We start from the raw sequence: 13,790 nt of genomic DNA, 5'->3' as shown, positions 1-13,790 counted from the left end.
CAGCTAGATGAAAAACATGGTAGAGATATAATTAAAATAAGAACAACAACACAAGAAATAACTAAATTTCTGAGAGTAAGTCTCAAATCCCACGAAAAAGAAAACAAAAATGCACATTCAGGACAAGCAGCAAGTCTGGCTGCACGAGAACATCGTCCTCAGCTCCCTGAAGGAACAGGGAGGTTTTCCTTAACTATGTTTTGACATTTGCTTGCTTTGCTTGAACAAAAAATTTGACTAGAAAACAACTTCATATCCTTGAATTAAAACAATCTGAGACTCTACTTCTTTGTATTATCTTTTATTACAATTTACCTCACTAAATACATATACTGCTTTATCACAAGGAAAAACAAATGTACGGAAAGAAATCTCTGCTGCTGTATCAGGTTGGGTAGAAAGTATCAGCAATTCAGTTAAAAGCAACATTTAAGCAGATTGTATTCTAGGTTTTCCTCAAATATTAATCTCAAAGTGCTAATCTCAAAATTTCTGCTTACATTTATGACTTTTTTCCACATACGCAATAAGAACTGATAAAGATGAAAGAACAAGTGACATGGAGCGAGGAAGGGAAAGAGAAAAACATGGTACAGGAGAACAAACCTGAGAGCAGAAAAATGCTGGCAATAGCCCGGGAAGCAGTGAAACTGAAACAGCAGTTGGGAATAGAGGACCAAATGGGAAAAGCACAGAAACAAGCAGACAGACAAGGAAAAAATTAGAATGATCTTGCCAGATTTGAAACATTAGCTCCAAGATTTTAAAACTAAGTCACAAATACTGTCTTGAAGCTCACTTTTGGGGATTATTCTTAACCGACGTTTTTTACTTCTTATCTAAGAAAACAAAACAAAACCCAGAAACTTGTGCTTATCTGTTTTCTAAGCTGTTAAGGAACCAAGCACTTCTCTCTCTCGATGGTCGTACTGATCTTCCTGAAAACGCTGCTTAGGAATTTTCTGCAGGCATAGCTCAGCCAAGCAAAAAAAAATCAAATCTATTTTTCTACTAACCTGACAGACAAACTTGACATCCGGTGAACTTCTGTTAAAGGGTTTTGGAAAAATATAGAAATTAAATGACTTCATAATATACCTGTGAAAAAGATGAGTTGCACATCAATGCAGTTTATCAACATTACTTCATAAATTCCTCAGTGAACAACACAAGGAATAAGAGAATTACATACTTCTCTTCTGTGTGGTCATATTTAAAAGTGCAAAGGCCAAACTGAAAGAGCAAAAAATCCATGGAATGCTGAAAAGGTAAGGAAAACTTTGCATGAGAACAAAAGTGGTATACATTTAAAAACAGCTTCATTTCAGAGTTAACCTAGTCTGCATCTTCACAATCAATACACATTCTGTAATTTTTAGTAAATGGACTAGATCTTTTTATCTAGCCTTCATTCCCATTTATCATCTTACTTTTGTTCAACAATCATCTGTAATACACTCTGTATATATATTGTATCTGTAATACAATCTGTAATAATTTTCATTCCCTAAATACGCAAGAACTAAAGGAACTCCCATATCTCCCCAGCTGTTACTCACATCAGGAGGACACACTGCATCTAAAGCAGCTAGCAATTCTTCTCAGTGTTCACTTACATTCCATGTAATGTGGGAACACTTTGTGAGGGACGTGTAGCTTCCAAATACATATAATGACACTAAATAGTCTTCTAATTCACATGGCTAACAGCAATATAAGAGCTAGCATAGCTGCTAGGCACTTTATCATGGTGTCCTCGACTGTTTCACAATCATTGAATTAACACTGGAAAGGTTTTTAACACTGCTCTAAGTGGATAAGAAAATAAAGAAGCCTTCTAGTTGCACTGATTCGCTCATCTGGAGGGCTAAACAGCTCTTTCAAACACAAGGAAAACACAGTTTCTCAATGGCTACCTCTAGTGGAGAGGAACAATAGGAACACCAACCACTATGTCTCTCATACTGTAATACTGCCTCTTAGCAGAATAACAGTGAGCAGTGTTTAGTCCTTGAATGTCTCTTAACAGAATAATAGTAAACAGCGTAAACTCCATGGATGCCATCAGAAAACAGTACTGCTGCCATGCTTAGCACTTTTCTGAGCCCTGCGGATGGGAGCATGACAACCCAAACCATCACAGCTTTAACCTCATACACGTTGTCTCCCATGGCCATTGGACTGTTTTTTGTATTTTGTGTGTGTGTGTGTGTGATGGTGACAGCTGGCATTTTGATTTTGTTAGAGACAGTACATTCTGATGGAGGAGAGGCTGTTCAGGAAGGACCCTCATTCTGATGTAGCTTCTCTGTCACTGACTTTCTCTTACCAAGCCCCAGTTTGAACCAAAAATTTTTAACACCCTCAACATTCTCTGACAACAAGTTCAACAGATCTACTACAACTTACACGAAAAATCACACTCCTTGGTTTGCTCTTCCCACAACTTCATCAGGTTTTATACGTCTTTCCCCAATACTTGTGCTAGCAGAAACAATAAAACAAGCAACTCTTTGTCAGCTCACACAGGTAACTCAATTTTACAGACCTCCAGTTATCATACTGTGCTGCACTGCCTCTTTGATGAACTAGAGTTCTAACTTTTTGCAACACTTTCATTTCTGTCATGGTGAACACTTTACCTTTTTAAGTTTCTGATACCGTTCTTCTGGTGTGTCAAAGCCATTGGTTAATGCACTAACAGAAGGCCCATCGCTGATCCCTGAAAAAGCAGAGCTTAGGGTAAGCTTTTGAAAATTAGCCACAGCTAGAAATGCAACAACTGGTAAGACGTCAGTCAAGAGAAGCTTTCTATTGTGTAAAAGCATGAGTCTCAAACATAAAATATGTCCAACTAGAATGTGCGGTTCTAACACTAAAGCCTTGCTTTAAAAGCATGGTTCTCATTCTGTGTGACACAAACACAGTGCTGACATTACAACACAGCAGTGGTTCAAAGTCAAACGAAAAACGTGAGTAGGGCATAGAGATTTGATGAACGACTTAAACATCCGATGCAACACCAATTAGCAGCCATGCACCCCGAAGCAGCACATCTAACAAACGCAGCTCTGCTCACACTCGCTTTGTGGTTGGCTGAATTGACTTCATCCCACAGCCAGAACATTTACTGCAGGCTCTCTGACGCACAGACCCCCAGGCCTCAGAAATGTCAGAGTTCTTTCCGCTGCCTCTCCCTGTGCAAACACAGGCAGGACCTCCCTTATGTTTCCCAACCTCCTGCGTGCACAACACAGGCACAGCTGCAGCTGAGAATCAACCAACCAAGCGACACCAGAAATCACCGCGGGCGGGAGAAGAACCGCGGCCACAACAGACCGTTCTCCGACTCCACGGCACACAGACATGCATTTCCTCGACCAAAGCCCCACCAGCACACACAAGGCACACCAGCAGCCTCTGCCGCTTGTCTAAGCCAAACGCTCGGCCGCGTTCTGTTACCACACGATACGGCCCACAGCTCACAGAGCGCGCGGCCGTACCTGAGAACTCCCCATCAATGGCCAGGAAGTCCGCTTCTTCGACAGCTTCGTACACTTTGCTTAGGTTATCCTTAAAATCTGCAGCAAGAGGTAAAAGCACACCTGAGGCGACCGGCCGGGGCCGCCCGCCGCGCTCAGCCCGCGCTCAGCCCTCCTTCCCGCCCGCCGCTCAGGCCGGCCCGCAGGGCGCGGGAGCAGCACGGCCGCCCGGCATCCCTGAGGCGAAGGCCGGAGCCTGCCGTCGGCCCGGGGGGAGGGAGCGGGGTCACCGGGGAACACCGCGCACGGCTCGGAGCCCGCAGCCGGTCACTCACTGCTTCTGATCACCTCCATCCCTCGCCCGCACCAGCCCGCCCGGAGCCCGGCGCGCAACCGCTGCCGCCGAGCGCTTCCGGAACCGGCCCCGCCCCGCCCCGCCCCGCCCCTCCTCTCCTGCGCGCCCACGTGAGGCCCTGCCATCTTGCCGCGGGCGGAGCCGTTCCTAGAGCGCGGGCGGGAGAGTGCGGCCCAGCCGCTTCTGTGTGAGCGGTGACAGCCGCGCGGCGGCGGACCGTTAGGAGCTGGAAACCGCTGCGTATCGGCGGCAGAGGTCGGCAGCCCTCGAACGACTCGGCCCGGGCGCCGCGCGGAGTACCGGGGAGCGGTCGGTGTGAAGGGAAGGGCGGCGCAGGCGCCTCCGGGAAAGAAGTGGCGGACGTCAGCTGAGGAGGTGCGAGGAGCGCGGCGGGAGAGCACCGCGAGACAGCGAGCGTTCCTCGTCCCGTGCCGATGGAAAGGCGCTGAATGAAGCTCAGATGAACCTCAGAGCCCAGCCCGGCGTCCGTGGCCTTGCTGCGGGAGGGAACGGCCGTCCGGGAGACGAGCGCGGAGGATCCCGCGGCAGAAAGGCCGGCCGAAGCACGGCGCCTCAGCTGCTTTCGCTGAAACGCGCTGCGGAACGGCGGGCGGGGTTACGGCTCACACAGCCCGGGAAAGTCCTGTTCCGGCTGAACGAGAGCAAATGGAGCGAGCGCCTGCACGGAGCCGGAGCTGCGGGCCTGGGCGGTGGAGCTGGGTGAGGTTTTGCCTTCTGGCTGCGGGCGGTTCATGCTGCGCATGTCTGCAGCGAATCGCCTGCGGGATTACATGGTGCTCAGTAGGAGGTTAGTTGAAATAGTAGAGTTCTTCTGTTTTGCAGTAACTTGTCTGAAATGTGAAATGCTAACCTTGCTCACGTAATTTTCAAGAACTGTTTGAAAGTTCTTGAAACTGCAGCCTCTCATTGAAGAGTCGAAACAAAAGTTTTAGAGGTAGCAGTACTTAACCAGTGGTGAATGGGCAAACTGAAGCTTTGAGGTGTGGGTGATCTGCTCGTGGCAGTGCTTGGCTCCCATCCATTGCTGCTCTGGAAGCCAAAGCAGGGCACCAGTGAGCATGTGTGTGTCCAGAGGTTGATGGCTGCAGAGACCATGTCAGGTGAGAAAAGAGCCTGAGCTCGTGGTACCTGGCCCGAGGAGAAGCGGTGCTTCCAGGAGCTAGCTGCAGAATTGGGCCAAAGGCACAGAGCAGCAGGAAGCCAAGGCTGCAGGACAGCAGGTCTGTGTGCTGTGAGGGCAGAGCTGTCTCCATGGGGAGAATAGCCATTCTTTGTTAAGAGCAACTTCTCCCAGTGCACAGGCTGCCACTGCCGAGCTATGTGTGCTTGGTTTTGTTTGCTGAGAGGATCTGGTTTGGAGAAAAATAAAATTATTGATTATTGGCCATGATCCACATCTGGAATAGTCTCCTCTTAACTGTCTTCCTATAGTTTATTGCAATAAAAAGGAAATGCTATTGGATATTAAAAATAAATTAAGAATTATTAAGAATTCTGATTCAGAAGGTAACATTTACCTACTGAGTTAAATACCCATTTCTTTTGTATGTGCACACTGGAGCAACTCCATTTACAAATACATAGCTTGTAATCTGAAATCTTTAAATGTCCTATTTTTTTTACATGAGACAAGATTGGCTGCTTTCCAAATTACTCAGTAGCCTTGGGGGAGAGCAGGTCAAATCACTGATTACAGAGTTACATTGTTTTTGTATTATGAATATTTTGTAAACTAAACCCAAAGTCTGAGTTTCCACATCCTCTGTATCAGTCTGCAGCACACTTGTATCAGACCTGTGTACTTTCTGTTACTTTACCAAGCGTCAAAGTGAAGCTAAGTGCAAACAAAAAATAACAATATGCCAAAAACAAGGCTCTAGAGCAATAGCTAAATATTCTTAGTCCAATTCTTTGTGTGTGCCAAGACGGATGTAGGTGAACTTCCTCTGGTCTAGAAGAGGAGCATATTTTCATGCTAGGGTGATTTAAGGGTCTGCTCAGTGGGCATTAACTTCATATGCTTAATGAGGACTGCAAATAGTGAGGTGAGGTATGAGCTGGGCGCTCCATCTTTGTATGAAATAAAGGCTGGAACTTAGCTGGGGCAAAGCCTTGTGCTTTGCGTGTGGCAGAGGCTGGGACAGGTTTTGGTCCTCACACCATGCGAACTGCACCCTAAGAACCAAGTCTCTAAGAAAATGTCACGTTATGTTGCACAGTAAGAAATCCACCTTGTCAGCACTTTAAAAAAAAAAACAAACAATCTTCGCTTTGGACAGTAGTCGAAAAGGAATACAGTGATGGAATGGACACTGATATAAATATGCGTGAGAGTGTGTGTGTATATATGAGCTATCTCAAATGTAGCGAAAGTAGTCTGTGTGAGCCAGCATCCTGGGTACCGCTGCCGTTAAGCCAGCCTCTAATAGCCTGACGAAGCTCTGCCATCAGGGCTCCAGCCCTCAGCCGGACAATAACTCGGGCACGGTGGGCAGACGGTCAGAAACGCAGCTCGGTGCTCTCGGAGGGAAGCGAGCGCGTTCAGGAAAACTCAGAATGCAGAGCAGCGCCAGGAAGGTGGCTTTTAAAACGTTGAAAAACAAGGTTAAAGATCGAAAAGGGACGGCCGTGCGTGCGCAGGGCAGCCGCCAGCTCAGCCGGGGCGGCCGTCGGGAGCCGAGCGCGGATCCGAGCCCCGCGCTGCGGGACGAACCCCAGAGGCGCCGGTAAGTGCGGAGCGGTGCGGGGCCGGGGCTCCTCCCGGGGCTGCGGCTCAGGCGGCCGATTGCGGGGCGCGTCCCGGCGGAGCGGGGAGGAGCAGCGCGGGCGGGAGGGCCGCGCGTCCGCGGGAGCGTTAGCGCCTGTGTCCTCGGGAAGGCGGAAGAACGGTCTCGGGCGCGGAAAGGTTGCCTTTGTTTCTCCTCGTGTAAGCCATGGTTCGCTCGCCGCGCTCGGAAGACCGGCGGTCCGTGCTGCGCTGCGGAGCGGCCCGGCGGGCGGCACTGCGCCTCGGGGCCCTCCTCTCCTCTCCCTCCTCTATCCTCCCGCTCTTCTCCCTTCTCTCTCCCCTTTCCCCGCCCGGCTGCCCGCTCTCGTGCCCGCTGGCGTTGCGATAAGCGCGGTGTGCTGCGGCCCGTGCGGCGCGGCCGTTCCGTAACGGCGTCGGCGCCTGCCTTACCGCGGCGATGCGGTCGCCTCAGAGCAGAGCGAGAGCGCTAAGAGAACAGGGCGGTAATTTGGCCGCAGTCGCTCCTTTCTCACCTGCGCGTTTCCCGAGCTGGCAGCGAGGAGCGGGCGCTGCTCGGGGCGGGTTCGGCTCCGCTCGCCCCGTGCCCGTACCTGAGCGCACCGCGAGCCGCTGCCGTCCGTACGGTGTGCGGACGTCGGCCTTGCTTTTGTCTTTTGTTCTCTTCTGGTGTTTTCTATTGATGTTGCTTGTGGGTAGTCAGAAGAAGAAGGGCCTCTGAATCGGAGAGTTGGCGGCGCCTTCGGTTTCGCTTTCGCTGCGTTTTTGGTTTCCGTAACGCCAGAGAAGAAAAGGCAAAGAGGCTGAGCCCGCTGCTTTACACCCAGAGCCTCATTCTGAGCGTGGTTTGGGGTGAATGTACTGTTGAAAAAGTGGAATGATGTTTCCCTTAGGAAAAATTTAAGTTAACAAGCTTTAAAACTACAAGAGCAAGAAAATGTGTTACAATGGAAAAAATACACTTCTTGCAATCCTAAACATCTGTAGTAACTTTTTTTTCATACTGAGGCCTCTCCTGTTACTTTACAGAAGCAATGCTGTGCCGATTTGAAGACCAGCTTGCATAAGGTATAAAAGAAGATGGAAGAAGATGAGAGCTTATGCAGTGAACCCAGCATGGCAGGAGTTACAGCGCGCACTAAGCCTGAAGTTGGCCGGCAGATATCAGTGAGTGAGTTCCTTTGCCACTGCTGTTACGACATTCTGGTCAATCCCACCACCCTGAACTGTGGGCACAGCTTCTGTAGACATTGCTTAGCCTTGTGGTGGGCGTCCTCCAAGAAGAATGAATGTCCGGAATGCAGAGAAAAATGGGAAGGATTCCCCAAAGTCAACATTCTCCTGAGGTGATTTTAATATACTTTTCTGCTGTTTGTTTGGATTACTAAACCAAGCAAAACTAACTGTCTGCTTAGGTATTTTAGTATTTTATTCAAGTCTTTATTTTATCTGAAGTCTTTCATGTTGCCCCTCCTTTTTTTCTGAAAAAAAATGGAAAGCACAGAAGTGAGATGGTGGTTGCTTGTTTGGTTTTTCCCTTCTGACTTTTTAGGGGGTTTGTATTAAGTTAGAATTATCCTTGATAGCAAAGGGACTTTCTATGATAGGAATCTTTTATAGGAAGAAATGTGACCTTATGGCAGAAGAAAGCAAGAAATACCGAACTGCTGTCTGCAGTTACCTACAATCCAGTTCCTGTGGTGCAAGGAAACGGTGACCTTCACTAATAGATTTTTAATAAGTAGGATATAGGATTGATGCTTTTATGTTGTCTCTTGCTTAGCATTTTTGAATAATCAGGACATGCTCATAGCAAACAATTCTAATTTTGCATTAAGGACTTACTTGTTTTTAAATGAGAGATTTTTTACTTCCTCTATATTTAAAATGCTATTTTGAAGTAGTTGATTAACTGTACCAAGTGCTAATAAGTAATGTGTTCCTGCTTTCAGAGATGATAGTCTTTGGTATAAGCTGGAAAATATAAATCTTAAAATAAATTCCTTTTCTAAATGCTAAGGCTCAGTGATGATATTGGTCAGTGACAAGTGTTTCTCCCATTAGGGATGTTATTGAAAGGCTGTTTTCTGATGCTATTGAACAAAGAAAAGAAGATATTCAGCAAAACAGTGATATAGTGCGCAGCTTAGCAACCTTCCAAAAATATGGGAATGGCCAGATTTCTACGGCTCCAAACACAGGAAGAATTAATCCTCGAGGAAGAGGGTTTTTCTCAGGCGTTCTGACAGCTTTAACTTGTGTAGCAGTAAGTTTCATCTGGACGGTCTTCCATATTCTTGGTTAAGTATCCAATGAAATGTACTTAAAGTCTATGGATGTCAAAGCGATTGTCGGTATAGAAGAAACTTCAGCTGAGCTGAGTGAATGCGCTGTGTCAGAGTTGTCTACCAGGAGTACAGTTTCAGTTTACAGCAAATGGAAATTAGACAAATTGGCTAAAAGGTACTTTCTTATAACCTAAATACTGTAGGGTCCTTAGAATGGAAGATGTTGTGTGTCAAGCCCCTAATGCATGTTTATCTGTATGATTTAGTATATTTGTGTTGCAGGTAAAGAACCTCCTTTGTTTTATTTTTAATTTACATGTAGGTAGTACTACTTGGGTATCACTGGAGTAGCAGAGAACTTGAAGATGATCTTCTTGTCCACAAGCCTGTTGCTAAATGGACTGCTGAAGAAGTGGCGCTTTGGCTGGAGCAGCTGGGCCCTTGGGCTTCTCTTTATAAAGAAAGATTTTTGCTGGAGAAAGTGAATGGAAGGTGAGTGGTCTAATTATCAGGAGCTGCTATCATCTGAGTGGATTGCTGGGTGGCTTTCATTAGGCATGGTGCATTTTGTAATAATCAGACTTTGCTCCATAGTGGGGGGGGAATATTCTGTTGATGTATCAAGACAAAATATAGGGGAAGTTTTAATATTTGTAGTTGAAAACAGTAGTAGATACTTAGCAACCTAACTGAAGTTTTTCTGAGAGCGTATTTAGATACTGACAGTGCAGACTGAAATGGTCCTGAAAATAAAATTCTATTAATGCAATATCCACCCCCTCCACTTTTCTTTCCTGTGAAAACATGCATATGCTATATGCGTTGTTACGCTCGACCAAAGAGCTCCAGGTTTGATATCAGGAGACCAGACTAGATCTGTGATGTACTGAAGAACTGTGTTCATTAATAGCCAACAAGCTCATACATTTGCATGCTGAGAGCAGGCAAGAGAGAACTTGAAAAGAAGGGTATTTAAAACCCAGCTGAGTTGCAGTTGATTCAGAACATGAAAGGTGATCCAAAAGGTGATACCTTCTATCAGTAGCTTATTGTTTCAGTATGTAGTTACTGATTTGTTAGTCATATCTTCTTGGTGTAGAGTCGCTGTTTGCCTTCAAAATTCTTCTGCCTTTTTAGGCTCCTTCTAACGCTGACAGAGGAGGATTTCACAAAAGAGCCTTTCAGTATAGAGAACAATAACCATAGAAAAGCAATTACAGCAGAATTGGAATGTGTCAGAACTTTAGGTGTTAAACCACCACAGAACCTTTGGGAGTACAAGGTAAATTCTCTTAGTCTACCGTCTATATTAAGTGACTTTAAGTCATATATTTCAAAGACAACTCTCTTAAAGTTGAAAGGATTGTTAGGGAAGTAGAATTATCTTTGTAAAAATTGCTTAGCTTAATCAACTATTGTATTTGAAAAAATGACCCTTTGAGAAATGACTGTTAGAAAAGTCTAAGAACTGTCATGCACCTTTCATTTCATCTTTTCATTGTTTGCAATTTGATACTTTTCAGGCAGTAAATCCAGGAAAATCACTCTTTCTTTTGTATGCACTCAAGAATTCTCCAAGACTCAGTATGTTATACTTGTATCTGTTTGATTATACTGAAGCTTTCCTACCTTTTATCCACACCATTTGTCCTATGCAAGAAGACCAATATGAAGACATGGTCACAAAATTATTAGTAAGTGCTCAAATGCTACTTGGTTGAAGCATGTTAGGAATCAGTTGCTTAAAAAGTGTGATGCAATTATTCATAATGTCATCTCCTTGCAGTGCAACTTCTTAAAAAGAGATCTTAACAGTAACTTGTTGCTTTTACTTTATTATGCAGGACTAGCAGTGTTGTGACCATAACCTGTACTAAGAATTATTTAAGATGTTTAAGGTTTTAAGTGTGTGAAACTTAATTTTCTTATTATCATATTTTTTTATCTTTAAAAAAAAAAAAGTTCACATGAGCGTAGAAAGACTTTTCACTGAAAATATCTTCACTGAAAATATCTTCACTGAAAAAATGGGGTGATAACATCTGTCTGGCTGTCATGTTTTGGCTAATTAATTGAAATTACTGGGTTACGATATTATCTACTGAAAGCATAAAAAAGATTAATTACTGCTTTGAATTTACTGAACAAATAAAAAACCAGTAGAAGATCAATAAAGGAACGGTGGAAATAAGCCAGTATTGTCTATTTAGTAGGAAATTATTTAACACTTTCTATCCTAATTTACAGGACCTTAAAGATCCCACTTGGAAACAGTGGAGAGAATTCATTGTAAAGTATATATTTTTGCCATACCAGTTGGTAGCTGAATTTGCTTGGGACTGGCTGGATGTGCACTACTGGACATCAAGATTTATCATTGTAAATGCCATGCTACTCTCTGTTCTGGAACTATTCTCCTTTTGGAAGCTCTGGTCAAGAAGAGAATTGAAGTAAGTCTTACTGAGCTTGTTGAGGGATGTAGGAAGTACACTATAAACTGGAAAATAGGTCTGTTATGAGGGGCTTACTGAAAATGATAATAAGATGCAAGTCTGAATCTGCACATGTAATACTCGCTTTTGAATATTTTTGTTGCTGTGGATACTTGAAAGGATTTCCTACAGCTGGTTTTACTGATCAGATGTAGTAAATGCAGTGGTTTTATTTAACTGTTCAGAAGGTGTCTCACTCTTCCCTTGAGAACTGCCTCTTAGCATAACTGGTGTTATCTGTCAGCTGAGAGCTAAATACGTCAGAGTTCTGTCATGGTGTGTTCACAGGATAGTTATTGAAGGATATTTAATTGGACAGATATTACTGCTTTAATATCTGCATTAATATCACTTCATAATTGCTGTGATCTCTTGGTTATAATTCTTTAAAAGTTTTGTGGAGAAATTCTTGCTTTGGCACATATGGAGTTGCTGCTCTTGCCAGCAGGTAGGGGGCAGAGCATCTTCAAAAGAGAACTGGCTGTGTGGAAATCATCTATGGCAAATATGGAATTCTACCGCTTCCAACTGCTGTGCTTTGTGGTCTGAATAAATTGGCATAATGCTTCCTCACATAAAAAGTAATATTAGTGTGTTTTAAGTAAGTTTTTGTGGAGTGAAGAATTCTGTTTTTTATAAGAAACTTGAGTAGGTGTGAAATAATTTGAGGCTAAAACACATACTAGCTTGTCTTAGAATGGTTAAAAGTAAAGCCTCTAAGCCTCTCCCTTTCCTTTTCCACAGGACTATTCCTCACAGAATGTGGAAACATTTTTGGAAAGTCTCAACCCAGGGTCTTTTTGTTGCAGTTTTTTGGCCTGTTATTCCTCAGTTTGTCTGCAATTGTTTGTTTTACTGGGCCTTGTACTTCAACCCAATTATAAACATTGATCTTGTAGTTAAAGAAGTAAGGCGTCTGGAGACACAAGTGCAATGACTGACATCGAACTTTTGAGCTGGTTAGTTTCCAAAAATGCTTACTTCAAAAGAAACTTTGGTTTATGTTTTTATTTTCCTTTTATAATGTGGCAGTGAAAGTAGATTACATTAACTTAAACATATGAAAAAGCCTTGAGGTAAGTTACTGTTGAACAGCTGATTCCAAGTCTGAGGATGGGCTTTATTACCCAGTGATTTTTGTAGTTAATAAAAACAAATATATTCCTGATTTAGCCACTTGAAACTTAGTTAAGTCGTATTTTTGATCAAACAGTACTTCTTTGTTCTGTCATGAAATCAGTGTTTTCTGGAAAGCTGTGGTGATGTTTTCAACTTACTGTTCCACACCAGCAGTGTGTTGTGCAGAACTTGAGTTTGCCGAAGGAAAGCTGAAAGGATAGGCTTGATATTGGAAGTACTTTGGTGTTTTCAGCCTGCTTTACGTGTGAAGTTCTGACTGAGAAATGCACAGTGAGATTGTTCTAAAATTCCCTACGTAGATGGCAAAGACCAAGCTTTGGCCTATGGAAAATATGGCAATTGCTGTTCACATGTTTTTTTTTTTTTGTTCTGTTCAGATCAGTTAGAATTCATCAACAGCTTCTTTAATGCTCTCTTAAAATCTGTTGCTAATCCTTAAATTCACAATGAGCTCTTAAAAGGATTATTTTGGATAAGTGACCTGACACTGTAATTATGCCTTACTGCAATGAAAGGTGTGTATTTAGGTCTGTGAATGAACACTGAGTGGAGATATGGACTGTTTTGTATAAACGGATTGCCACTTACTGATGTAAGGTTTTTGACCTTTCATTATGTGTTGTGAGGTTTTTTTGGTTTTGCTTTTGCATTTGTATCATGAGTATGAGCTTTAAATTTGCCTACGAATATTTTTTAAAGATTAAAGATATCATTTTAAATCATAGTCCTTCCTGAAGAAGTTTTATTTATTTATTTTATATCAAAGTATTTGACATTACCTTTGACTTGTATTTCTTGTATTTGTTTTGTATTCCTCTCACTACGAATAAGTTGAGGTGGATGAAGATAAACCATTCCTTGTTCTTAAGCTGTTAAAGTTATCAGTTACGGAAAAATGTGTTTGTCAGTAGTTTTGTTACTGACTTCTCCTTTTCTTAAAATGTCTCCCAAAACTATGGAAACAAGCTGAAGCCATTTTTATGTCCCTGTGAGTTACAAGCTCCTGAACTGTGCAAACTGCTGTTGTGTGAGATCAAACTCTGATGGGAAAGGTAGCCAACCCAAGCCATTCTGTGATTCAGACAAATCAGTCAATTACTCCTTAAACTGATAAATACTAAAGAAGAATTTGAGCTTAGTAAAGAAAAGCTTAAACCAAATTACTGAACTTGGTTTTTGTCCATGTATTGTAGAAAGTAAATAAGAAGAGAAGTGTTTACTTTGGCCATTCTAAGGCAGAGGAGTGGCAGGAGGGAAGGACGAGAA

General features: G+C 43.5%; 2 protein-coding genes across 4 annotated transcripts in view; one reads left to right on the top strand and one right to left on the bottom strand.

Annotated features, from left to right (window-relative positions):
* Positions 1-3,836, bottom strand: part of PARN (poly(A)-specific ribonuclease) — a gene marked incomplete at both ends in the record, with an annotated part of 33,740 nt that extends 29,904 nt beyond the window's left edge. For 2 of the 3 annotated variants that reach the window (XM_079542954.1, XM_079542953.1), the window contains 4 exons: positions 1,017-1,047; positions 1,193-1,260; positions 2,643-2,722; positions 3,504-3,573. In XM_079542954.1, coding sequence (XP_079399080.1) covers positions 1,017-1,047; positions 1,193-1,254 — 93 coding nt within the window. Of the gene's footprint in view, positions 1-1,016; positions 1,099-1,192; positions 1,261-2,642; positions 2,723-3,503; positions 3,582-3,817 lie in introns of those variants that run through there. The other variant, XM_079542952.1, reaches the window with a different exon arrangement.
* Positions 3,837-7,684: 3,848 nt separating this feature from the next.
* BFAR (bifunctional apoptosis regulator) lies at positions 7,685-12,321 on the top strand (the record flags this gene model as incomplete). Its single annotated transcript, XM_079543005.1, has 7 exons — positions 7,685-7,950; positions 8,669-8,870; positions 9,215-9,384; positions 10,030-10,174; positions 10,416-10,586; positions 11,140-11,342; positions 12,129-12,321. 7 exons carry the CDS (start codon positions 7,685-7,687, stop codon positions 12,319-12,321), a joined length of 1,350 nt encoding a protein of 449 aa, XP_079399131.1.
* Positions 12,322-13,790: the final 1,469 nt, after the last annotated feature.

This window comes from Tetrao urogallus (assembly GCF_951394365.1).
Source record: "Tetrao urogallus genome assembly, chromosome: 15".
Lineage (NCBI taxonomy): Eukaryota > Metazoa > Chordata > Aves > Galliformes > Phasianidae > Tetrao > Tetrao urogallus.
The sequence above is the reverse complement of the archived record's forward strand: the minus strand, read 5'-3'. Positions and strand labels throughout refer to the sequence as shown.